Source organism: Uloborus diversus, chromosome 3 (assembly GCF_026930045.1).
Source record: "Uloborus diversus isolate 005 chromosome 3, Udiv.v.3.1, whole genome shotgun sequence".
NCBI lineage: Eukaryota > Metazoa > Arthropoda > Arachnida > Araneae > Uloboridae > Uloborus > Uloborus diversus.
In genome coordinates, this window is record NC_072733.1 from 10,416,367 (window position 1) to 10,441,518 (window position 25,152).

The 25,152-nt window shown below is 31.7% G+C and overlaps 1 protein-coding gene across 1 annotated transcript in view; it reads left to right on the forward strand.

Annotated features, from left to right (window-relative positions):
- LOC129218222 (tyrosine-protein kinase SYK-like) overlaps positions 1–19,386 on the forward strand; it is a 37,163-nt gene extending 17,777 nt beyond the window's left edge. Inside the window, exons 8-14 of the mRNA XM_054852443.1 lie at positions 42–148; positions 2,250–2,316; positions 3,757–3,838; positions 4,557–4,746; positions 7,335–7,475; positions 14,861–14,973; positions 18,802–19,386. Of these exons, the coding sequence (XP_054708418.1) occupies positions 42–148; positions 2,250–2,316; positions 3,757–3,838; positions 4,557–4,746; positions 7,335–7,475; positions 14,861–14,973; positions 18,802–18,871 (770 nt within the window). The 3' untranslated portion in view covers positions 18,872–19,386. The remainder of the gene's footprint in view (positions 1–41; positions 149–2,249; positions 2,317–3,756; positions 3,839–4,556; positions 4,747–7,334; positions 7,476–14,860; positions 14,974–18,801) is intronic.
- Positions 19,387–25,152: the final 5,766 nt, after the last annotated feature.

Below are 25,152 nucleotides of genomic sequence, written 5' to 3' on the forward strand. Positions count from 1 at the left end.
ACTTATTACAATAATCAATAAAGGATTATTTTATTCTTTAGGTTCCGGTATCTTTTGTGATGTTTTTAGAGGAGTGTTTTCTTCTGGACCATTGGAAGTGCAATTTGCAATAAAAATGCTTAAAAACAACAGCGTGCCTAACCCAAAAGTATGTATTATCTAAAGTAATATTCTACTCAGTTGTTGGATTTTTAATGCTAAAATTGTCCAAAAATTAATTTACTTTTTTTTTGTTTTAATAAACCGTTAAGGTGTGCATGTTTTGAAAAATTACATATCTTTTGAAAAGTCAAATCCTTTGCTTCCTATCTCTTCTACCCTGAACAGTTTTTGTACGTTTATTATTCTGTTCAGTTTTACATATATATATATATATATATATATATATATATATATTGTGAATTATTTTTTTTAACTGTTACCCTATATTTTTCATTGTTTAGTGTACTTACAATTTATAAAAATGGAGGAAACAAAGGCAGACAACTTTTATTTGACTAAAAATATTTTTATGTTAACCATCTTGAAATTATAGAGATTGCCTTTAAAATTTAAGTGCTGCTAACTGGAAAAAACATATAATGTTTGTTCTAATTTACTCAAAAGCTTTGAACTTCCAAATGGATGATAATAATGCTTATCTGAGGCTGTTTCTTATGGACCATCTGATGGCTCTAAATTTGAAATGATGTTGCTAAAACTGGTATAATGATGGAATGCTAGAAGTTTGCACAAAGATTGATATCACTAAGTTAATGCCTGGAAACTTGAAATACAAAAATGCTAATTTATTATACTACAACTAAATACGTTATAAAATTATTCAAAATTTGACCATACTCTAATGGTTTAGTGTGTTAATTTTGAATAACAAAATCTTATGGTTATATTTAAATGTAATTTTACACTTAGTATATGCATACTGATCAACTGTGAAAATCTCTTGTTTAAGCACTTACATGAAGTACAATGTTACAAATTCATTTCTTTTAAAGACAAACAATTCTGTTGCCATACTTTTACCAATTATAATCACGTGAAACAAATGGTTTGCAAAAGGAAAGAAAGAAAAAATGTGTGCGATCTTATTCTGATCACACATAGCACATGTTGGTAACTTTTATAAGATTTCTCATAAAATGCACTTTTTCATACAGTATATCCTTGATTTAACAGTTGTCAAGGCACTGGAAAAAGTTATCGATAAATCAAGGAGCATAGCCATTCAATGCAGTAGAAACCAGTGAAATGCAATGTTAAATTGAGGTAATTGTTAAATCGGGTATCGTTAAATCAAAGTTATACTGTATATTTTGTCAAAAATTGCACCACACATGAATTTTACACTCATGCATTAACATCCTTGGTGGGAGTGCCATTCGAATTTTCATTACTATTGGTATTGTGTGGAGAAAATATGTTCTTGTTTTCTTAAATGAAATTTAACTTTATGCAATAATCGTCACTGATCCAAAAGCACTGCTGAAGAGCGATCACACAACATTGCTGTAGAAAGCATTGACGATATTTACCATGTGTAGCCAGAGCTTCATAACTTGAAAACGAGGTGATTTGAAAAGATTTAAATTGTTCTCACTTAATTTCTGCTCTTTTTCATGATGAAAATCATTCAGGCTGAATACTGTTTCGAAGAAATGCACAACTGCGGTATATGAGTATGAAATAATAAAGTTCTTAACGCTTCATATAAGTATCCATTTGCACTTCATACAAATTTTTCTTGCTATTGCAACAAAAACACAATCCTGCCAGAAAACATAAAAAGATCCGGGAGTCACATGAAAAATTCCGAAGTCCACATTAGTGTCATGATTTCTCGTACTACTGCCAAAAGAAAAGACAAATACCAAATTGCTGTATTAATAAGCTAAGTGAAGAGTAACAGTAAAAAGACTTTCAAATCTCTATAAATAGGATTGAGTGATTTGGCAATGTGGAAATCAGCATAGCATGAAGTTAATTCTTTAGGCAGAAGCTGGTGTGACAAACTATGTTTGTTACAGATACGATAATTCCTTTGGATACAAGGAAGAACTTTATGGCTTTAAAATGAAAATTTGAACCATTTGGAAGTTTTTTAATTTAAAAAAAACTACAGCCCTCTCTACATTTTGTGCAGATTTATCGTAAACTGTAGATTTGTGTAACAATCATACGGATGCACTCTCTTTTAATTACATATGTGTATGTGTGACTACTTCTAATAAATGATTTTATTTATTTTTAAGAATGAAATTTTGAAAGAAGCTCAAACTATGATTGCTCTTGATCATCCACACATAGTGAGATTAATTGGTAAGTCTTTTTTAAATTATTATTTCTTCCTCCTTTCTGTGTGAAAGAAGTTAATGCACAGTGGTGTCATGTCATATGATAATTTGTGGTGTTTCCTCTGAAAAAATATAATAACTTACAATATGGTACTATAAATCTAATCATTTAGTTAGTCGTTAAAAGGTAGTACTCAATTGTAATTGTTTAGTTTATCCAAAATAAAAAGAAAAAAAAGCTGTTTTAAAATTTATCAACTGGAAAATCCGGAATGCATTTTATGTTAACATTAATCAAGAAAGCATGGTGTAATCAATGAAACAATTATTTTAAAGTTGATGAATTATAATATAAGAAAAAATAAATAACTGATTTGAGGGTGCAGTTGCTATTTTAACACATAAGTTTGCACTGATTGAAAATCTCAGATATATATCAAAATATCCCATATTTTCAAACTCTGCTCATAATTTTCACATGTGCATACACCACTTAATGTATGCCACTGTGTGCTTAGGTTTTTACCTTTTAAAGTTATAATTCTCAAGTTGAATACTGATAGCAGTATTCCATGAATATTCTACTTATTGGATAATTTTATATATTTGTTGTGTTAAAGGGTTTTTTTTTTTTTCCTTTGAATGTCTGTTTCACTGACTTGTGAATTTAGCTACAATAACTACCTTTGTTAAGAATCATTAAAATATAAGCCAGTGGTTTCCAAACTTTTCATTCTCTCATCCTCTTTTTTTTTCATAAAGAAAGTGCTATACCCCCTTCAATTTTTGTTTTCATCCAATTTCATAAATTTTATCCTGAAGTTACAATTTGTTTAATGGATTCGAAAAACAGGTCCATACTTAATACAAAAAAAAAAAAAATGCACCAAAACATATTTCTTATTATATTTTGATATGAATATTGATAATTCTACTACTTTAACAATTGAAGCAAAAAGACAGAAAAGTACTACACTAGTGAAACAATTTAATACAATATTATATTATATTATTATATTGTATTGTATAAATATAGTAATGTTTATATATATATATATATATATATATATATATATATATATATATATATATATATATATATATATATATAACTTAATACTATATTAGAACAATAGCTAGGTTTGCGTTTAGGCGCAAATTTGAAAATTTTCTCAAACTTTTGTGTTTTTGAAAAGGTATTGACATTTTCAATCTGGGCGCTCAAACATAGATTCCATAGTGATTCCTTTTTTTTTTTTGTGAAACTAATTTTTCTTTTTAAAAAATATTATAAGAATAATAATTTTATTTTAGTTTTTAGTGCATTGAAAATGATATGATTGTAACAGCTGCGTGTCCCCCTTAGAAGTATTCTATGTATCTCTAGGAAAACATGGCCTTCAGATTGGAAACCACTGATATAATATGTTTAATATCAGTATAAAACATTCTTTTGTACTTTCAGGTGTTTCAGAAAGCAGTTCATTCATGTTAGTAACAGAATTAGCCCCTTTAGGTGCTCTTAGCAACTATTTAAGATCTCACAGGTTTGTGTAACATTCTTTTGCATGATCATTTAGTAAATACTTGAAATTATTTAGTTAATGGATTGCTATACTTCTTTCTCTTTTGGGTCAGAAACATTTGAAAACTTTCATATATTCTTTAAGTTGCAAGAGTGTTTGACAATGTAAAAGTAGAATTTTAAAAATGGCACCAAGTGTTAGTATTACTTAATTACTGTTATAGGCGTAGAGGAATACTTATAAGTTTTTTTTTAATTTTCTCAGTTGCATTTCGTCAAGAATTGGGTGCTATTTTTAACAGCAGATCCGAGTATTGCTACAGGGTTATGAATAAGTGTACTGTTGTATTTTAATTAAAGTAAATCTCGGTGTATTTGTTTATGAGTATTATTTATCTTACATTCCAAATGTTTTTTTCTTTTCTTTATTCAAGAAAATTCCACTTCTTTAAAAATATTTGCACAAAAACTCATGCCCCCCCCCCCCCCCCCCCGAATTAAGAATTAAATCAAAAGTTACAACAAGAACATAACTATCCAAATAGGATTGTTTTGATTATCTGTTTTTTGAATAATATTGATCTTTTATTTCATTCCAAACTTCATACTGTTAGGTTTTCTTGATATTCATTATATATTTAATTAATAATATGTATGTGCAATAATATGTGTGATTTGCAACATATTTTCATAAGTATGTAGCCATATTTGAAAAATAATGCAGTATTTTTTTCTTTCAGGAACATTAATGTGTCTGAGATTCTTATATTAATGCTTCAAGTAGCTTCTGCAATGGAATACTTAGAAAGCAAGCAATTTGTTCATAGAGATTTAGCAGCTAGAAATGTTCTTTTAGTTAATGAAAATTTTGTTAAAATCAGTGACTTTGGAATGTCAAGAGCTTTAGGCCTGGGAAAAGAATATTATCGGGTAAGTTCAGCTTGATGTTAGGCTTGTGTATCATTTATTGACTTCTTCAAGTTATAGACTGGACTGGACACAAGTGGGTAAAACCAGTTGTACTCAAAAAAGGATTTTGCGAATACATTACCAAACTACCCGAGTGCTTTCTTCTTCACTTCATGCTAATGAAATCTAAATGGCTATTATGAAAACTTTGAAGGTCATGTTAGGTAATAGTCAAAGAAAGGTCTGTAGTTCTTTCTTTGATTGTTCTGTTAAAAAGGGAAAATGCTGCTCAGTGTCTTGTATATGGAAGACGGAATAGAGACGGTTTTGTCTATTGTTCTATCCATCAACATGGATATGATACTTTAATGTATATATTTTACCTTTATTCCACGAATTTCAAACTATTAATTTTGATGTATTTGAAAGTAAGAAACCATTGTGTAACATAATATATAGTATCAACTTTCTGAGGATTTTTTTTTTCTTTTGGTACTTAAAAAATGATGATTTGTACATATTACAGGTGTGATCATACAGTCATACCCACAACACCTAAAATTTATTATTTTGCAAGTACTAAAATTTTTTAGAGAGGTATTATGATACATAGTGGTTCCTTGTATTCAAATATGAAAAAAATAAAGGCAGAAGTTTAAAATTCCAGGAATAAAATACATATATATCATAATAACATCTGTGCAAATGCATTGAGCAATATCTATATGCATAAAGTGCTTAGTTTGTGGTGGCTCTCTCTTTTGCTGGATAGCAACAATTTATTTAATTTCAAAACAAAATAGGTAACCTTTTCTCAGGCATAACTTTGTGGCGAGTTTGTTTACTATTATTATTTTGGATGCTAAAATTTATTTTCCTGATAAAAAAAGACCTTACAACACAGCTTTGAAAATGGGTCATCAATGTGTTGTTAGATATCTTATTGCTAGGTAACCTGTTCCGATAATCTTTGCAATAAATTCTTAGTTTTCCCGTTGCATTTAACCGACACTCAACAATCCATAGAAACGCTAAGTGGTAAATGATTATATCTTGATTATTTGCAGTTGTAGATTCATTTGTTTGAATTAAAAATATTTTCTGCTTTTTATTATGAAAAATAAAATTACTGTTTGCTTAATTAGCGGTTTTTAAATCAAAACTTCTACATTCCTTAATTGAACTTGTGTACTATTTTGTCTTGAATTCTGCACAGCTAAAACTGTGTGAAAATACAAATATGACGACTAGCAACAGGCTCTGGGCTCTGCTAGGCTGGTCCTAGTCAGTTTATTAGTCCCCATTGAAGATCAATGGCCCTCTCAAAGCTAGCTACCCCCTTGCTCTTAACAACCTCTTTTGGTAAGATGTCCAAGTGACCACGACTCTACCTAACTAGTATGTTTTCCTAATTTACAGCTTAGCCTGAGATTTAAATTGCTTAAAACAATGACCCTCTGCCCTGTTTTCTGTGCAAAAAATTAACTCATTAACACCTTTCATTTTGATAAATGTACACCCAGCTGAAACAAGTGGCAAAACAAGTTGTCAGAATGCCAAGTTTCAAATTCTTTAGAGGTTGAATTCTAACTCTGAACTTTATATATATATATATATATACGAGTGCTTTCTAACATATGCTTGTCATGTATATGAATACTTTTGTAAATTTTTTTCCACATATCTTCTTTTCATTGTTATTGTACAAAGAAAAATAAAAAACATATCAAGTCATTTTTACTTGTCTAATCCAAAAAAAAAAATGTTACTTTATTAAAAACAAAAGGAAAAACATTCTTTGGTCAATATTTATCTAATTCTTTAATGTATATAAAGAGATACTTCTAGTTTGAAGCTTCAATTTTTGTGATACTTAATAGAAGTCTTTTAAGGACATAAGTTATCCTACTCGAAGGAATTTAAAGTTGTGGTTGTGGAAAAGGTGCTAAGAATTTATCACACATTATAGGAATACAATCTTGCTCTAATTTCATTCTAAATAAATCCCATTTACCTTAAAAACAACACAGGTTGATTAAGATTTAACTAATATCTCCCTTATAAGTTAAGATTAACAGATTTCAGAAGAGGGGTGTGTGTTTAACTTAGCTTATAACCATTTATCCGAGCTTATTTACGTTATTTCAAAATAGTATGTAAAATGAACATACATGTTAATAAAAAAAAAGTATTCTTGAGACCCATGAGAAGCTTCCTGTACTGTCAATTTGGTAAAAATTATAATGAACAAAATTTCAGAGAGAAGTTTAATGAAGAAACATACATTAAAATGTTTCATGAGCAAACAAAGCAATTTTCTTCACTAAAAATGAGCTAAGTTTTTTAAATTTTTGAATTTAAAACTTAAATCCTAATTGCTAAAATCCAAAATTAAAGTTTTACACTAATTCCTCCATTTATTTCAAAGGTATAGCATTTTATTTGATGTATAACCACTTTACCACATTGACCACTTAATTCAACCTGACCCCATAGTATAAATTCTATGTTTTAGTTTTGATTTATTGAAAAATTCGGTATTTGTCTATTTCAAAAGAGGAATATATGAATGTAATGCATGCATTTGATGATTTTTTTCCCTCCAACAGGCTGAAACTGCTGGGAAGTGGCCATTGAAATGGTATGCCCCAGAATGCATTTATTACTTCAAATTTAGTAACAAATCTGATGTTTGGAGTTATGGCATCACATTGTGGGAAGCACTCTCGTATGGGGAAAAACCATATAAGGTTTGTAATTGACATGTATTATTGTAATTAAATAAAATCTTCTAATAACATACCAAGATTTAAATACAGAGTGTTTATAAAGTTTTAAAGAAAATTTATTTGAAAAAACTACTTCAGACTTAGAGATAATCCTTTTTTTATTTTGATCTTTATCTCAAAAGGTTTTTCTTATAATCTTAATACACTTCTATGTGAGCACCTTTTGTAGTTTCAAGAAAATTTAGACGATTATCAACTTTGCACCAGGCACGACTGAAGCTAGAATTCACCTTCTGAGGGCTAGGGGTTGAAGATTCATCATAAGTCTTAATGTGGAAAAAAACTATCGTACTAGAATTGACTACCAAAGGTTCGCATGGGTTGACTCTCAACCCCCCCCCCCCCCTTCCCTTGTTGGCACCTATGGAAATTTTTTCGTTCACAGAAACTATTTTCAGTTTTCCATATTAGTACCACCTATATGCCTTTGTTAATATTACCAACAGGAGGAAAATATTGATGAGATGAAGTTCCAATTAAAAAAAGAATTATGTATAAATCTTAGTTTTTTTTAATACGAATTATTACCATTTTTTTTAAAGCTGAAATTGTATAACTAATCAAAAACTGAAATGTTTTGCTTTTCCATTATATTTTGGGGTTAGGGGTCAAAATGTCTCCTGCCCAAAATGTCGCCGGTCCAAAATGGCACCTAGCCAAAATGTTGCCGGTCCAAAATTGTCACTGGTTCAAAATGTCGACAGTTCAGGAGCTTGCCGGTCCAAAATTCGCTCATTCAGTTGGTGAGAAAAATGCAAATGTACAAAAATGCTGTTTAACATCAAATTTGCGAATTAATGGTGACTGCTTTTAATGAATGTCTCCGTTAAAAATGGGACTGGACTAAATGAGTTTCTTGATGAATTCTAAAAAATTTCTCCCATTTTAACTCGTAACTCTCGGCTGTTTTTCAGTTAACAAATAGAATACGAGCAAACCAGGGTCGTAACCAGACTTTTGTTTCGGAGGGGGTTTTACGAAACACATTTTTTTAAACATTTATATGGTCTATCAAATTTGGTTCATGTATATTCTGTTGATTTTTGTTACAATAGATTATCTAATTCGAGGGAGGGGATGTTCTTACAAAACGCCATGTTTTTACATAATAAATATTTCTCAATAACTGCCATAAACACACAATGAGTCTGTACAATTTTCCAGTCATACTAATTTCATTTCCAAAATAAAATTGAAATAATAGTAATAACAACAATATTATTTTTTTCACCAAAATATGAATAAATAAATAAAATAAATAAATAATAGAAAGCATTTCTTTGGATGAAAAATTTCGGAGGGGGTTTGAACCCTATAAACCACCCCTTGCATACCGACCTGGAGCAAACCCACTTTTCCTTTTAACTTTCTTCTATGTCTAATATATAAAAGAAAGTATTGGATTCGTTCAAATTTTTGAATTTCGAATTTTGACGGATTCAAACGTTTTGAGGTGTGCTGAGTCCATTTCTACCATTTTTTTTAACGTCTGTCTGTATGTATGTGACCAGTTTTTTGTGGCCGCTCTACAGCAAAAACTACCTCATGAAATCAAACGAAATTTGGTACACATATGTGACCCTATGTGAACTTGTGCCCATTGGTTTTTGGCGGGAATTCCTCCAAGGGGGTGGAGCAATGGGATGTTTCTTGAGTTATGCGTGCTTGTTATTCCAAAGGAAATAACTGGTGGAATCAAACAAAATTTGGTCCATATGTTGCCCTTAACAAGTACAGGTGCTGTTAAATTTTGGTGTTAATAGCTCAAACGGGGGTTGAGCTGTAGAAAGTTTTTTGTCATCAATTGTGACTGCTGTATCTCAAGAAATAATAAACCGAATAAAACAAAAATTTATGGATGAGTAACTCTTAGAGGGTATGAGAGCTGATTCTATTTTGGCGTCAACAGCTGAAAAGGGGGTGGCACAATCAAACGTTCTTTTTTTTTTCCATTGTGAGTGCCATATCTCATTAAGCAATGCTACATTCTGGATGAAATTTAGAATAAATGTGAATTTATATGCAAACAGGCGTTGGTTAAATTTTGGCACCAATCTCTCCAGGGGGAGGGGGGGGCTGATTTTTTTTTTCGAATAAAAATAGCTTTATAATTGCAACAATAAGAAAGATAAATCATAATAGGCTGTCGTATGTGTATATCTCGTGATTTTAATTGCATGGAAATGATCGGAAATATTATCTCAACGATTTAAAATTTTTAACTTTTGCTATCTTGTGTTTGTTAACACATAAATGTTTGTAATTATTTTAAGCAAGGCTTTTAAAATAATCTTCAATTTTCATTCTTTGCTTTTGCAATTTTGATCGGGAATTGGGATGGTCATCAAGTTTTGGCGTGTGTAATTTTATTTTTGTTGGAAATATTGCTTCCTTGTCAAGCATGGGGAGGGAGCAGAATTATAAGAAAAATATAGATGAAAGTTTCGTGATGGCCACAACATACTAGTTTACGTTATCTTACTTCTGGTGACTCGCTATCTACCCACTGTGAAACGTCCTGACGGCGTTCAGTTCTGACGTTAGCTGAATTGTTTTGGACTTTTCTTCAAGAATAGTGTGTGTGCGTTTGTATGTGACCAATTTTTTGTGGCCATTCTACCTCAAAATCTGTAGTAAGAATTCAAACGATACCCGCAAGTACCCATACATGATATAGGGCTGAGTGGTTTTTTTTGCAGCAATTCGTTCATGATAGAGGAGCAACTGAACGTTTTAGTCAATATGTGTGACTGACATTTCTGAAGGAATGATGAACCGAATCAAATAAAATATTAGGAAGCAGCAGCGGGACAGATGTCAGGGCCAATAACTTTTCCAAGAAAACTCCTGTAGTATTCTTGGAACCACGACCAAAGCTAAGACATAATTGCAGGCAATTACCATGAATCTAACTCGCCTGCAGTTCTTGTAAAGCTACGGAATCCACAAGCTTATTCTCTCTTATTGGGAGCTTTGTCAATCTCGACGGACCGTAATCGAGCTAAAGCCGATACATTTATTAAATACGCTCAGTTAGCCTTTATACTGGTAGCTTTAAGTTTTTTCACAACAGTGAGTAGTTACACTTCGGAATTTTGTTACAGTGAGCTCCGTTATCAATGGCAGAGTTGCGAACTTTGAGGGAAAATGACCAACTACAACTCTTGTAATTTCACACCTTTGACACTCCCGACTCTGACTCCGATGCTTTTATTCAAACTCAGTCCGACTTCGAGCCCGCAGCCTTTTTCTATAAAGCTGTTCTTGTTCTGCTAGGTGTTTTAAAAAGAAGTCAGAATTCCGAACTTTGGAAGAAAAAAAAACTCACTGCTAAAACTTTAAGATTTTAAACTGAAATGATCCTAATCTCAGATTTCCATTTTTTCATTTCACACGCATTATTATTGTTTTTTCTTTATCACGTTTGTTGTAATTGAAGAAAACAAAGGGCACCCAACATTCAGTGCTTTTACCCTCCAATTGAAAATTCCTTTAAAAGTTTTGCTTATGCGCTGAAATCAATTACAAACACTTTATTTATTTAAAAACTAGAAAATCGCCCGTCATGGTATGACAGGTGAAAATTGTTTCTACGTTTGAACGAAGCCATTGCCCGTTTGGTGATATTTTGATAATTGACATTTTAACCTTAAATCCAGTGGATTAACCCTAATCTCCATTAGGTAGCGTTCATTGTTGACCATTTTTTAGTTTCTTCATTATTCTAAAATGGCACCATTGCCAGTAAAACTGTTAAGTTTCCAGATCAAGTTCAGCCTTGTCAAAATAAAGCCTTTCCCTGCATGTTAAACATTACGAAAAACATTTATCCAAATTAATCCCATTTAAACCAAATTATCTTGCCATGGTGGGAGTTTATTTCATTGTTAAAACACCTGGGTTACTCAATCATCAGCTATTATTTATATGAGGATACGAGTCAAAAATGGCAAGAGATACAAATTTGAATTTGTAGTGATTTTTCCAGTTCTATATACGGTTTGGTAGTTCAAAAAAATATAAATATTATTAATAATGATAATAATTTTAAAAAATGAATAAACTGTTCTTGGAAGGAATCAATCTTTTGAGTTGCAAATTTTTATAACAAAATTTGTCAAAGAATGCTAATTCATCTTTTCTTTAAAATCCCCAGTAATTAAGTTCTATAGAAAAAAAGGAATATTTGACTAATTTAGATTTTTGAGCACTCACGATTGCTTATTGTTCTCATTTGACTGTCCTTGATTTTACGCTGATTTTATTCCCCCCGCCTCCCTCTGCAGCACTCCCGCCCACCGTCCTCTGCAGGCGTGGCTCCTCTGGTCCTGAGCACTGTCCTCCGGAATCTGCTTTTTCTGGTCGGTGGCATCCATGTCCTGCACACACGCACGCTCATACACATACACACTCTCCTACGTGCGTACACACAGGTTTACACACACAGATAACTATACACACATAACCACCCAGGAGGAGGGGCAGGCTTGGGGAGACAGGAACCGTTTCTAGAAACAATAACTCCAATGAGTAAGGTCTTGTCGCAACTCGTGATTGAGAAACATAATTTGATTTCAAAATTTCAGAATCCAAATTAATTTACTTTTTTTTAATATCTCTTGCTTAATCGCCCTCTTTCTCTTTTGGCTGATCTTCAGAAAATCTAAGGGAATCTTGAAGGATTTAATCTTTTAAGTTTAATGTACATTTCATTGTTTACTTAATTACACTAAATCTTACTCGCACAAATAATAAACGAGCTGATGTTTGCATCACATGACTTTCTTTTACGCTAGTTTAAGGGGCCTAAAGACCCTAAACCTTCAAAATTTTTGAATTTCTGGAAAAAATATATGCTATACATAATTTAATCCTGAACAATTTGATACCTTATTTATTACCTTACGCAAAAAACTTTTCAAAGTATCATAAAAATGTGTAAACGTTCCCCACATAGATTTATGTTCACAGCAGCTGTTTAAGCCTCTTTTTCTCAAGTGCAACTTTCTTGTTTTGCGTATGTGATATCTCAGAAAGTTTCTGATAAATTTTGGTAAAACTTTTCATGCATGTTTTTCTGGTTTATTTTTATGATCTGAACCTAAACTTTAACTGAAAATGAAAATTAATATTAAAAAAAAAAAAAATTGCCCAAAAATTTTGGAAAATTTTGATATTAACTTATTAATATTCAAAGAAATAAATAAATAAATTTAAAAAAATTCGTAAATTTAGGTTTAGATCATAAAAATAAACCAGACAAACATGCATTGAAAGTTTTATGGAAATATATAAGAAACTTTGAGACATCACGCACGCAAAACGAGAAACTGGCACCTGAGAAAAATAGACTTAAACAGCTGCTGTTAACATAAATCTTCTGGGGAAAAGGTTACGCATTTTTATGATAACTTCAAAAGTTTTTTGCACATGGTGATAAATAAGGTATCAAATTGTTCCGAACTAATATGTGCATAGCATATATTTTTCCAGAAAGTCGAAAATTTTGAAGTTTAGAGGTCCTTAGACCCTATGATAATAGTGCCTTGGACTGGAGTAGGCAAAGAAACACTTCAAATATTTTCACCCCAAGTTTGTTGCGAACCAAAGCAAAAAAAAAATTTAGAAAAAAAAAATGGCAAATTTGTCGCCAAGTTGGAGGCCAAAAGCTTGGCAATATATTGCCAAATGTTTGCCAAATCATAACACCACTTGAGTTTGCATTGAAAGTAACAATGATTTACCCCAAAAAGGTGTGAAAAAACCCCTTTGGAGCATCCGAATGCAACGAAAAAGGGAGGTGCACAACTAGACCTTACTAGGAGTCTACGTACCAAATTTCAACTTTCTAGGACATATTGCTCTTGAGTTATGCGAGATACATACATAGGCACATACATACGTACATACAGACGTCACGAGAAAACTCGTTGTAATTAACTCGGGTATTGTCAAAATGGATATTTTGGGTGTCTATACGTTCGTAGGCACATATCCACGTGTGGTTGGGTTGATAAAAAACTCTGTATTCATCCAGGGGCGAGTAAAATAGAAATTAAGGTCGATTTTTCAGTGAAATTTTTTTCACGAATACAATACTTCCTTTTTGGTGTAGGAAATAAAAAAATCATTTCAAAACAGAAATAGTTTCCGTTTAGTTTAACTTCCATACCAACTTTTTGTCTGAATACTTCATTACGCTTTGAGACATAGCAGTCATATCAAACGAAAAAAAGAATACCGTCTTTCGTATGTTTAGGTTTGTAATGATATACAGAAAAATGTTTTTTTTTTTTTCTGAAAACTATTAATTTTCTGGAAACTGTGTTACGTTTACGAATATAGACAAAAGAAAATGTTTGGAATTTGTCAAGGAACTTACTTTGAAAGCAAATTAATATTCTTCTGCAACTGTTATGCTGAAAAGCATCGATGTACATTTTGTTTCAATTGAACAAGCGAATTTTGAGGCAGTGACATTTTGGACTGACGACATTTTGGACCGACGACATTTTGGACCGGTGACATTTTGGACTGCCGACATTTCGGGCTGGCGACATTTTGGGCTGGCAACATTTTGGGCGTATACTGTATTTTGGTATGTAAGTAATTATTTCTCACTTGTAAGATTAAAACTGAATAATGTTCTCCCATGAATGTGTTCTAAAACACAAGAGTGACTCACACTACTTTGAAAAGGAAGTTAATTTTTTAGTATGTGCATATAAGTGACTTTCTTCATTTTTTTACATGATTAAAAATATTTTCAAATGCTATTTTAGCTCTTGAATGATCAGATTTTGCATTAAGCTGAAAAAATAGTTAAAATGTACATTTTAACAACTCTGCAAAACAGCCATTAAGGTGATTTACACTACAGCTCTCATTTTCCAATACAGCAGTTCTTTCTCTATGTTATTGGTTCAAGTTGAGCATTATTTGTTTTTGAAAAAAAGAGCAAATGAGATAGCATTTTCATTATAAAGATTAGAAAATCACATGTGTATCAATTTTTTATCCTATAAAAATGCACCAAATAAAAAACAGCACTTAAAATACAAAATAGCAAATGAAATTATCAGGCAAGAGCTAATTCAGTGGAAATAATGATACTAGAACCTATGAAAGAGAAAGGACATCCAACAAAACGTTTTGGGTTTTTTTTTTACCATATTTGATTTTATTTTTTGAAGTTCCTTAGTGAGATACTGCGCATAGAAATGACCTAGTTTTTTTTTTTTTTTTTTGTACTCTCAAAGCTTCCATAAATGTACCCCGAAATCCTTAGATTCCGTTAGATGACTATTGATTTTACCACTTCTAATCAACCTCTTAATTTCTTTCAGGGAATGATTGGTCGAGATATACTGAGAATGTTTGAACATAATGAACGATTAGGAAAACCAGAACTCTGTCCTGATTCTGTGTACAATTTGATGAGGAAATGCTGGCAATATAAGTAAGCTGATTTTTCTATGTCAATGTTCTCTTTTTTACCTTAACACTAGCCATACCGTTTTAGTTTTGATTCTCTTTATTGAACTGCTGTTGAATGCACAGTATTTTTTGTTTTTATGTGTGGTGCATAATGAATAAACTTTAAGGGTTTTTCCAAGGTATGAACAGACATACAGCAGTTCAGGTTCGAAGTATGGATATTCTAAATGTAATTCACATATTTGTAGCAATTATCCTTTTATGTTGGTCATTGCAAATGCAAGTTGCACAGAAAACTTAAGGTTTGGATTCAAATCGCATATCTGGTGAAATCTTCAAGTAGCATGGTAATATTACATCCTTTCCACTAAATTTTCTATTTAAAATCATAGCATTTATATTAATCACTTTTTTTCCCCCACTGGCTTAGTAATGTTCTAAAATATTGTTTAAAATGTTGTTAATGGCACAAGGAAAGATGACTTCTAACGAGTGATAGTGATAAGGGTTACCTTTTACAGAACACTTCCCTTCTTTCAGTATGAATTTTTTCTGTTCAAATTTCATTTTTATATAGTAGATTTAATTTAATTTTCACATAACGTACAGGTTTTTTCCCCCAATGAAAAGTTCCCATCCTAATAGTTGTCAAGGACAGCAGTTAAAAACTTTCTAACAAAAATTTTGCATTTTAATATCACATGCATTATGTCTTGTGTCATGTCATGCATCTACCTTATTTTTCCCCCTTTCCCATATTCTTAGGAAGCATGCCCTCAAAAATTGTGGTACATGTTATTGTTGTTATGAATTTGCCTGAGCTTTTAGTTCTTCATCAACTTCTGATAAGCTTAAAGGTGATTCATGACAGTTTAATCTAAAGTTATTATTAGAGACGTACGGAGTAGCACTTTGGCCGAGTAGCCAAGTACCGAGTACTCGGCCTTTCATTACTCGGCCAAGTACAGAGTTACCGAGTACTCAACCTTTCATTACTCGGCCGAGTTACCAAGTACCCATTATGTTTTAAGAAGAAACACCGACACACATGTGATGAATTTTGAACTTATTGGAATAGTAGTATAGACCTCCTTGTCCATATAATAGTTTTTAAAACTAAATTCCTGCTGAAATGTAACTACGCATTATTTAATGTGCAACATTATACATATTAGTGTGCTTTCATACAATACAGTTTTGGCCAGCTCTATGGCGGTTATATCCAGTTTTGGCAGGTTTTTGCTAATGGCATGGCCAAAATAGGTTTTGTCCAGCCAACACTACAATGCTGCTGCAGACACGTGTTTCTGCTTTACAAGGAACGTCTTTTTCAGTGCATAAAATGTGAGCTAAAGAACGTAAAGACGTTCGACAAAAAAATCCGACTTTTATCGGATGCCTTTAACTCCACGAGCTCACATTTTGTGCATTGAAAAAGGAATTCCTTGTAATGCTAAAACACGTGTCTGCACTGTGCTTTTAGCGTTGTTTTATTTCCTTTTATTTTTTAAACAAAGGTATTTTTATATTTCTTATAACTAATTTTTGTATGTAGCAAAAATCCATTTTTAATATAAAAATTCCATATTTTTATATTCCTATACTTACCTTTTTTGCACAATTTTTAATAAATAAGTTTTATTAACTTTGGGGACATTAAAATAAAGATTTATTCCATTGAAGCATTACAAACTTCACTATTCTAATTTGAGTAAATTTGAATTGTAAATGATTGCAGAACATTATGAACATTATACATGCTTGAGCTTTTTTATAAATTTTAATATCTGTCTCGGACAAGATTCAATTTTTTGCAACTACTCGGTATTGGCCAAGTATCTGATCAAAATTTGGCTGAGTAGGCCGAGTACCGAGTAGTTACTGAGTACTCGGTATGTGTCTAGTTATTATTATTTATTCATTTGTCAGCAAATATTGTTGAATCAGGAACTACCAAAAATTTGTTCTTAATATTCGCTACTCCAATAAACTATAGGGGGCGCTGCAGCCACTGTCTAATGGCGGATGAAAAAGGTAAAACAAACAAATGCCGTAACTTATAACTTGCTTTGACACTTATTGAATGACAGTAATTTTTCATCATGTTTGTGGGAAGCTTTCTTTTCTATTCTTCTGAAATTACATTACATCATAAACTGTCTGAAGCCTGTATTTTACCCCAAAGAAAACACGTGGAATGGAATGTTTTACCTTTTTCTTTAGTATTGTTAATCACCGCAAGGTAGCGTATTCGAGCTTTGGAGTTGCGAATAGTTAGTATTTTAATTTACTTAAGATTCAATTTTTCTAATTTTGACTGTCCCACTGGTTTTTAAAGAGTGTTATTGCATTTACTGGCATGAAACTGAGGAAAAACTTTGTAGTATGTTATAATGCAAAATAGATAGACAATATTTACGAAAACCATTTAAAATGAATTATTAACTCCCAAACATTTTTCTGCCACTTGAGTACTTTGAGCCATGTCAAATGCGGTGTGAAATAAATTAGTTTAACTGTAGTTAAACTTTGAAAAAGATATATTGAATTTTTAATGCCCTCATCTTTTTAAAACTCATCATTTTCATTTCATATTTAAGTTTTCTATAATTGGATTAGATAATTAGCTGTGTGTGCATTGTGACCTACCAATTTCATAAAACAAAAAACACAAAACTGATATTATTATCTTGCCAGCAGAGTTCAGCATTAGGCCTTGTATAATTTGTTCCTATATGTTTAATCCAGGGTTACTACAAATGATCCATTCTTTTTCGAAACGAAAACCAAAAGTATTGCATATATAGCAAAGAGGAATATATAAAAATCACCACAAACTCATTATTATAGATTTGGAATTGTGTGAGCCAGGTGGTAATACCAGTGCAGTATTTTTGAAATGGTAACAAGATATGAAAAGGTTTTTTTTTTTCTTTTGTTCATATGTTCTTGCAGTACTTTTGGGGGCCCATTAATGACCTTGTTTCTGTACCTACACTACCAAAAGCGTGGAAGAACTCAAGGATAGCATCTCTATGGCAGTAATGACTTTACCAGAACAGCACTACAAATATATGTGGTACAAGTTACTCTACAACAGTGTTTCTCAACCTTTTTTGAACCGCGAAGCCTTTTGAAAAAAATTTTCGGCCCGTCCATACCTTTTTTTTTTTAATTTATTTGTTTATTTTTATTTAGACTAAGGGACCATCACAAAATTATGAAGTCCCCCCCCCCTCAACAAGGTTATTTTTTTGCTTCAAAAAATAAATGAAATTTTTTTATAGTATCAAAAAACAATCCCAAAAAGAAAAAAAAATCTTTAAAATGCAAAGATTAGTAATTATTGTTACAATTATACATGAGTAAATAAATATTTGGGAAAATCATAGAAAGTTATGAAAATTAATCATAAAATGGTTGGATTCTTCATCTTTTTCTTTCTTTCTTTCTTTTCTTTTTGTTTTTTTTTTAATTTTTTTAACGTGAACGAGAAAAAATCTCTAAGGACCGGTCAAATTTTTCTACGGACTGGTGCTGATCCTCTGCACTACCTGGTGAGAATCGCAGTTCTGCATAATCATACTTTTCTTGTTTTGTCACCATTTTTAAAATGCTGCACTCATATTATCACCAGGTTAACACAATTCCAAATCTTGATAAGTTTGATTATTTTCATCTACTCATCATGGAAGTACAGGCAATAATTTTGGATATGTGAGGTTTCGAAAACAAATAAATTATTTGTAGCAACCCTGTATATTTAAAAATGTGATTCAAAGTTACCCTAAATGACTCATTATCTTTAGTTGTGTCCCGTTTTGATCAATTTATTTCTCTTTCTGCTTAGAAGTGAAGACCGACCATCATTCACAGAGGTTTACGAGATGCTGAGAAACTGTGTTGAATCCAACAAATAAAAAGTGCACTTGGTTCTTCTCAGTGAATTACTGAATCCACAAAAAAAATAAAAGCGTCCAGTAAAAATTGAAGTGTTACTGGTTTTCTATATCTTCACTCTCAGGAAAATCATTTCACATCTGGCAGTTTCTCTATCGCTCCACATCACACAGACGCTGCATTTGAAGACTCGCTGACATACTTTCATGTTATCATCATTGTGCAATGTGACTGTAGTCCTAATACTATTTTTGTGGCTTGTACAGTTTTTCATTACGTGTGAATGAAATTTCTAAGAAAATATTTATTATGGAAGTAATAGTTGTACATATGTAAAACTGATGTGGGACAAATGTCTGGGACATTTGGAGCCACCTCTGCTTTCAATGTGGATGGAATATGTTGATGCTCTAGTCATTAGAAACAGCCATTTTTTTACCTTCTGTGACTGTTCATTGAAAAATATGTTGATCATAAATTATTTTCAATTATTTCATTATATACGAATCTATGTTTTTTTATTACGAAATTAAAAGTGACCAAAAACTTGATTTGTTGTTTTGTTATGTCCAGTATTTTTGGCTATATTTTCAACACAATACAGAATTAATATTTCAGCATTACAAAATTTAATTTATTTCAGAAATTAAAAGCGACTAAAAACTTGATTTGTTGTTTTGCTCTGGTCAGTATTTTTTTGTTACATTTTCATCACAATTCTGAATCAATTTTTCAGCTATAAACTGATAAAAATGAATTTTTTGATTTTTTTATAGTAGAATAATTTTTAGTTTTTGGTGTTTTTAATTTTTTGCTGTTTTCATTCAACTTATCTTTTCATTAGGTTTAATTCTTAACCATTATTGTTTTGTTATTTATTTTTTTGTGTATTTTTTTTTCATTTATTTATTTACATTTTTTTTAATTTAATTTTCAAAGTTCCTATTAGTATCAAATTGTTACTCTTTTACACCCACCATAATTTTTTATTTATTTATTTTTCCTTTGTTCATTTACTTCAAGATTTTCCCTGCTTTATTAAGTTCAGTCAACAAACTCAAATCTGCTTTTCTTGGGACCAAACATTTTGTAGATTGTAGACTTTTCTCCATATCGCCCCCACCTTTTAGCGATGCCCCTAGGTATATAGAGACTTCTGTTTGTTATTTTGCTTCAGTGAATTTATCTAAAAAATTAACGTTACTTTAAAATAATAGTAAGATAATCTAAAGAACTCACAGTCAGAAACATTGTCAATTCTTGAAAGGACAATATTGTCTTTCTTAGGACATAAACTAAACTAAACTAATTTATGAAACAATTATCTTTATTTAAAAAAGTTGTTTGTGACTATCTATCTATCTATGGCATCGCTACTCCTGGTATATGACATAAAACTGAGCATCGAACCAGGTATCGATGTATTCATATTTTTCTTGACTGCATGTTTAGTTACGTGGCACAGCTGTGCAACTTTGATTAGCGGATAAAAACGATTAAAACCTTAACTCTTTATCCTGTTGATTCTTCTTCAGAACAATTTTGCCTTCTGTCGGAACACAGTCACTTACTGATTGAAAGTTTTTCTTTTGCTCTTTTTTTCTGCTTAAAGTGGAAGTTATTGAATAGTTCAGAATCGAATCATTCTAGAGCTGGACCGCGAGGAAAATTAATATACTGTTTATTAATTTATGTACGGACGCTTGGGATGTGTTTTTTATACTATATTTTTTTTAATGTTATCCTTTGAAAGAATAATTTACTCACCAAAAACCTCATTTAAATTTCTATCGCTAAGCAAAGCCAAAGGAAGTGACACTGCAGGCGGCTAGTTCGTTATAAAAAATTAACGGTATATGCGCAACTTTGCCTTTAGAAGAAAATTAAAAGGTCATTTGGTTCATCTATATTTACAATTAATGTCTACTATGAGTTAAATATTTTTAATTTCCAGATCTCTACATATTTTTGACAGAGTTAAAAATTTAGCATGTAGCTTAACAGAATCCAGGCCTCAGCATGGCCGGATTTAGCTTTCATAACGTTTCGTATTAAAGTCAAAAGTTGTGCCCCTTTTGAAATATATAAAGACCACTACCGCCTCCTCCAAATAAAATATAAATGCTCTTTTACATGTTTTAGCAATAGCACAAATATGTTGAGGTAATTCGGTAATTAAAGTAAGTATTCCCAATGCTTTTCCATTTAAAATACTTCATTTTGTAAAACGTTTAACAGAATTCGGTTCGACTGATTTTTTCTATAAATGTTTCGATCAGATTGTTTTAATCAATGAACCCTATTCAGGGTTTGGCAATAATCCCTTCAGACTGCATGAAAAAATGCAGAGAAAAGGGAAAAGTAAAAAAAGAATTTCAGTTTTTTCCATGTTTCTGATGAGAAACCATAGAGGCTTAAAACCATAAAAATACGATTATAAAGAGAGTATTTTGTATATTAAATGCATTGTTCATCATTCTTTTACAACGTTTCTTAGTTAACTCTCGAGGATGCTCAAGGGGGTGTTTGACACCCCACAGAACTTTATTATTGGAACTTTATAAGTTCGCTTATTTGAAAGTGTAGCTGGTTTGAAGGTCACTTGCTAATGGAGGGTATGTTTATTGTGTGCATTCCTTCAGTGGTTTCCTAGAATTCCTTATATGAGGTGTAAAATACCCCTTGCACGTCCTTGTGATACTCTGATTTTCGATGAAAATGTTGCGCTACATGACGTATGATGAGGATATGAGACATTTGCAAAATCTGTTGGATGAAGTTTCCTCTGACGATCAATCGTTAAATGAATGTGATGACGAGCCTGATAATAGAGTTAAATTATAGTCACCATAATACTGATAGTGAAACTGAGGATTTATGTGAAGATGACGAAATAATTGATTGCACAAATGGAACTTTTTTTCCATTGGAAAAGATGGTCAAATAATAGGATTGACAGAACAATATCATTACAAAGTAAGAACACCAGAAAAGAGCATTATTTAGAAACGTCTGGGAAATATGAAGCATACAAGTAATATTTCAACACTTTCAGAATCATTGTCAATTTTATTTGGTGAAAGCATTCTGTATATTACAATGAAGTCCACTAATTCCTATTGAAAATATTAGATATAATTTCCCTTGGTAAAGAAATGCCAATGATATCAACAAAAAATGAACTGAAGGCATTTATTGGTTAGCTGCTTATTCTACAGCAGGTATTACAAAAAAAAAAAGGCCAATTGTGGTATTTTTGTCTCTTCTAAATTTAGCTACAATCAACTGCAGAGGTTTTCTGCTCTTAATCAAAGATTCTCAAATAAGTATTTAAAAAAGTAGACCATTCATTTCAAACTAGACAGTTCAACTTATCAATAACATGCGTGCGGTGTCAAGCATCAAACAAAACTAAAAATTAGAAGTAATTTTTCAATGGAGCCAATTAAAAAAAAAGGTGTCATACAATTGCTGTTATCTCTGTGGTAGTAAGAAGTACCAACAATATCTTATTGTTGTTTGAAATGCTTAACATTTTATGCAAAAAACATTCTAATGCCATGTGTACCGAATATGCATCAAGTAATGTAAGTGAGTATTTATATGAAATAATTTTGATCTGAAATTGGTGAAAATCACTAATTAAATAGGATGCTTTGCAAAGTTTAAAGTAACAATTATGTTTGGCGTAAGAAAGTCAAAAAACTCAGTGAAAAAGAAACTTTCGCTTAGTAAGTTATGGAAATTCTCTACAGGGGTGTAGGACACCCCTTGCACGTTCTCGTGTTCGTCCGAGAAGCGCGCTTTGTCGCGGGTTAAAAACTTCCAAAAGATCTTTTTTAAATAGAAAAAAGAGAGTTTTTAAGCCGCATGAAAGCAGGTGTTGTTATATTTCTTCAGAACTTTTTGGAAATTGATGGCTGAAAACGAAATTTTAGTCCTGAAAACGAAATATTGAATGAAGAAGAAAAAAAATGAGTCTAGCTGGAAAAATCACCCCCCCCCCCCCCCAAACAAACTTGACTAAATGAAACGCAATTACAGGCCACTTTGTTAACGTACGCTAGAAGAAAGGGTGTAATTTTTGGGAACTCTTCAATAGAAATTCTTCGAAATTTTAAAATTCCAAAAATGCAATTGTTGGTGATCGTCAATGATGTTAAGATAAAGAGAGTTGAGAGATTTTCCCCCTTAATTTTTAGAAATCGAAGTCCTTGAAACAGAAGTTGATCTTTAATGACAGAATCCAAAATCGGTCTTGCAGAAACTTTTCAAAGTTGAAATCATAACTACGTAAATGCAAGCCGTCTTTCCTCTGATGTTAGGAGAAGAGGTGAGATTCAGAGACTCTCCTAAGAAATTTTTCAAAATTCAAGATTTACAAACGCAATTTTCAAAATTTCTGCTTTAGCCCTGGCTAATGGACGGTAATTTACTGAATATATCTTCGATTGTGTTAAGGAGAGCAGGTTTTCCAGGCTTCCCCCCCTACTAGTAAAATTTCTTGCATCAACCTTGACAGATCTTGATATTATACTGACGGCGTCAATATTGACGTGTTTCATACTGCATAAAGCTTGCATAAAGATTAAAAAGCAATATTACAATAACAACACGTATGCAACATTGCATTCATCTTAAAATATCAATATTGATATTACCTTACAATAACAACATTGCATACATACTGTCGCCGTCAAGGTAATTAGTACACAATAGAACAGGTGGACCTTTGTTGATACTTGCGCATGCGCACATTTCTTTCTACCCAGCGTCCCTCGCATTGCTGGCACATTTTCCTTCTTCGATTCAGTCGGTCCAGAGGAGCTGCACGTGACGTCGTTACATTCTTTAGGCTTCGTTAAGTTGGTTGCTTAGTTGTTAGTGTGGAATAGTATTGTTTTAGGAATACTTATGAATGACTTATAACTGCATTTGTTTATTAATATAGTACTAAACAAGTCATATCGTAGACGATGTGCGATCAATGTTAGAAATGGCCGAAAATAACTTTTTTCGTACCTAGACTTTGAAACAAAGGACATGAAGCCCAGAATTTCGTATTATCACTTCAATCGCACGAGTAAGATTAATTTTATTCAATGGTTATTTATGTTATTCTTTAAGATAAATTCATATGTTTTGTCCATGGGATATTTTCAATGCTGACATACATTTGAAAATGTACTTTATTGTATTTATTTATTATTTTGCTATCTTTACTCTTAAATGTGCTATGAAAACTTCTGCAATTATTCATAACTAGGCATTTTATGTCTTTATAATACAAGAAGCATGAATTTAAAAAATAAGTCAAGTATTACGCAAAACGAAGAAACTTTCATTTTTTAATTTAAATTGCGAGTACTATTAATACCTTTATATGAATTTCCGATCAGATGTCAACTTTAAGAAAATATTCTTAGGCTAGAAAACTATCTTGAAGAATAACACAATAATTAAATAATGAAATTTAATTCTCGAGTTTAAAGTGAACATAATACAAATAAATAAATAGATAAAACACCTTGCAAACGTGCTGATTTCATACTGTCATGTCAATGTACCCTGACATTTTCCTGTCATATCAATACGTAGGCAATATTACAAAAGCAAGATCATCTTGCCTAGACCTTGATTTCATGCTGTCATGACAACATCTTGATATTATCTTGTCATATCAATACGTATGAAGATTACAAAAGCAAGATCATCTTGCCTAGACCTTCATTTCATGCTGCCATGACAACATCTTGATATTATCCTGTCATATCAATACGTATTCAATATTACAAAAGCAGCCTACCTTGATATTTTCCTGATATTATGCTGCATACACCTTGTCAGTCAATATTGTGGCAGCCTGCTGACAGCATAAATGGAGTAACATAACAATATTGAGGGAGCATTAATGCAAGATGATTTTTATTGCATGTCAACCCTTATGGGTGCTCTTCACTGAGAGTCTGAAAGATTCGGATCTAATGTTAACCTACGGGGGAAAGTTGGAGCTTGTTTTACAAATTCCTGTGAAGTTTTCGGATCCGGTTTTTTTTCTGAGTATTTTTCAAGACCATGTCTGTTTCTTTTAGTTTTTACTTTTTTGATGTGTCCATTCTCCGATTTTTTAAAATTCGAGAAAAAATGAATTTCTTCGAAAACGAGGTACTGTTGGACATTTCGCTCTGTAAAACATCTGCAACTCGTGCTATCGAAATTTTAAGAACGCCCTGACACGCAAAATATTTCCAGCTCTCTTTTGAGATCTTGTTTGAAATAATGCGACCATTTTTTAAACAAA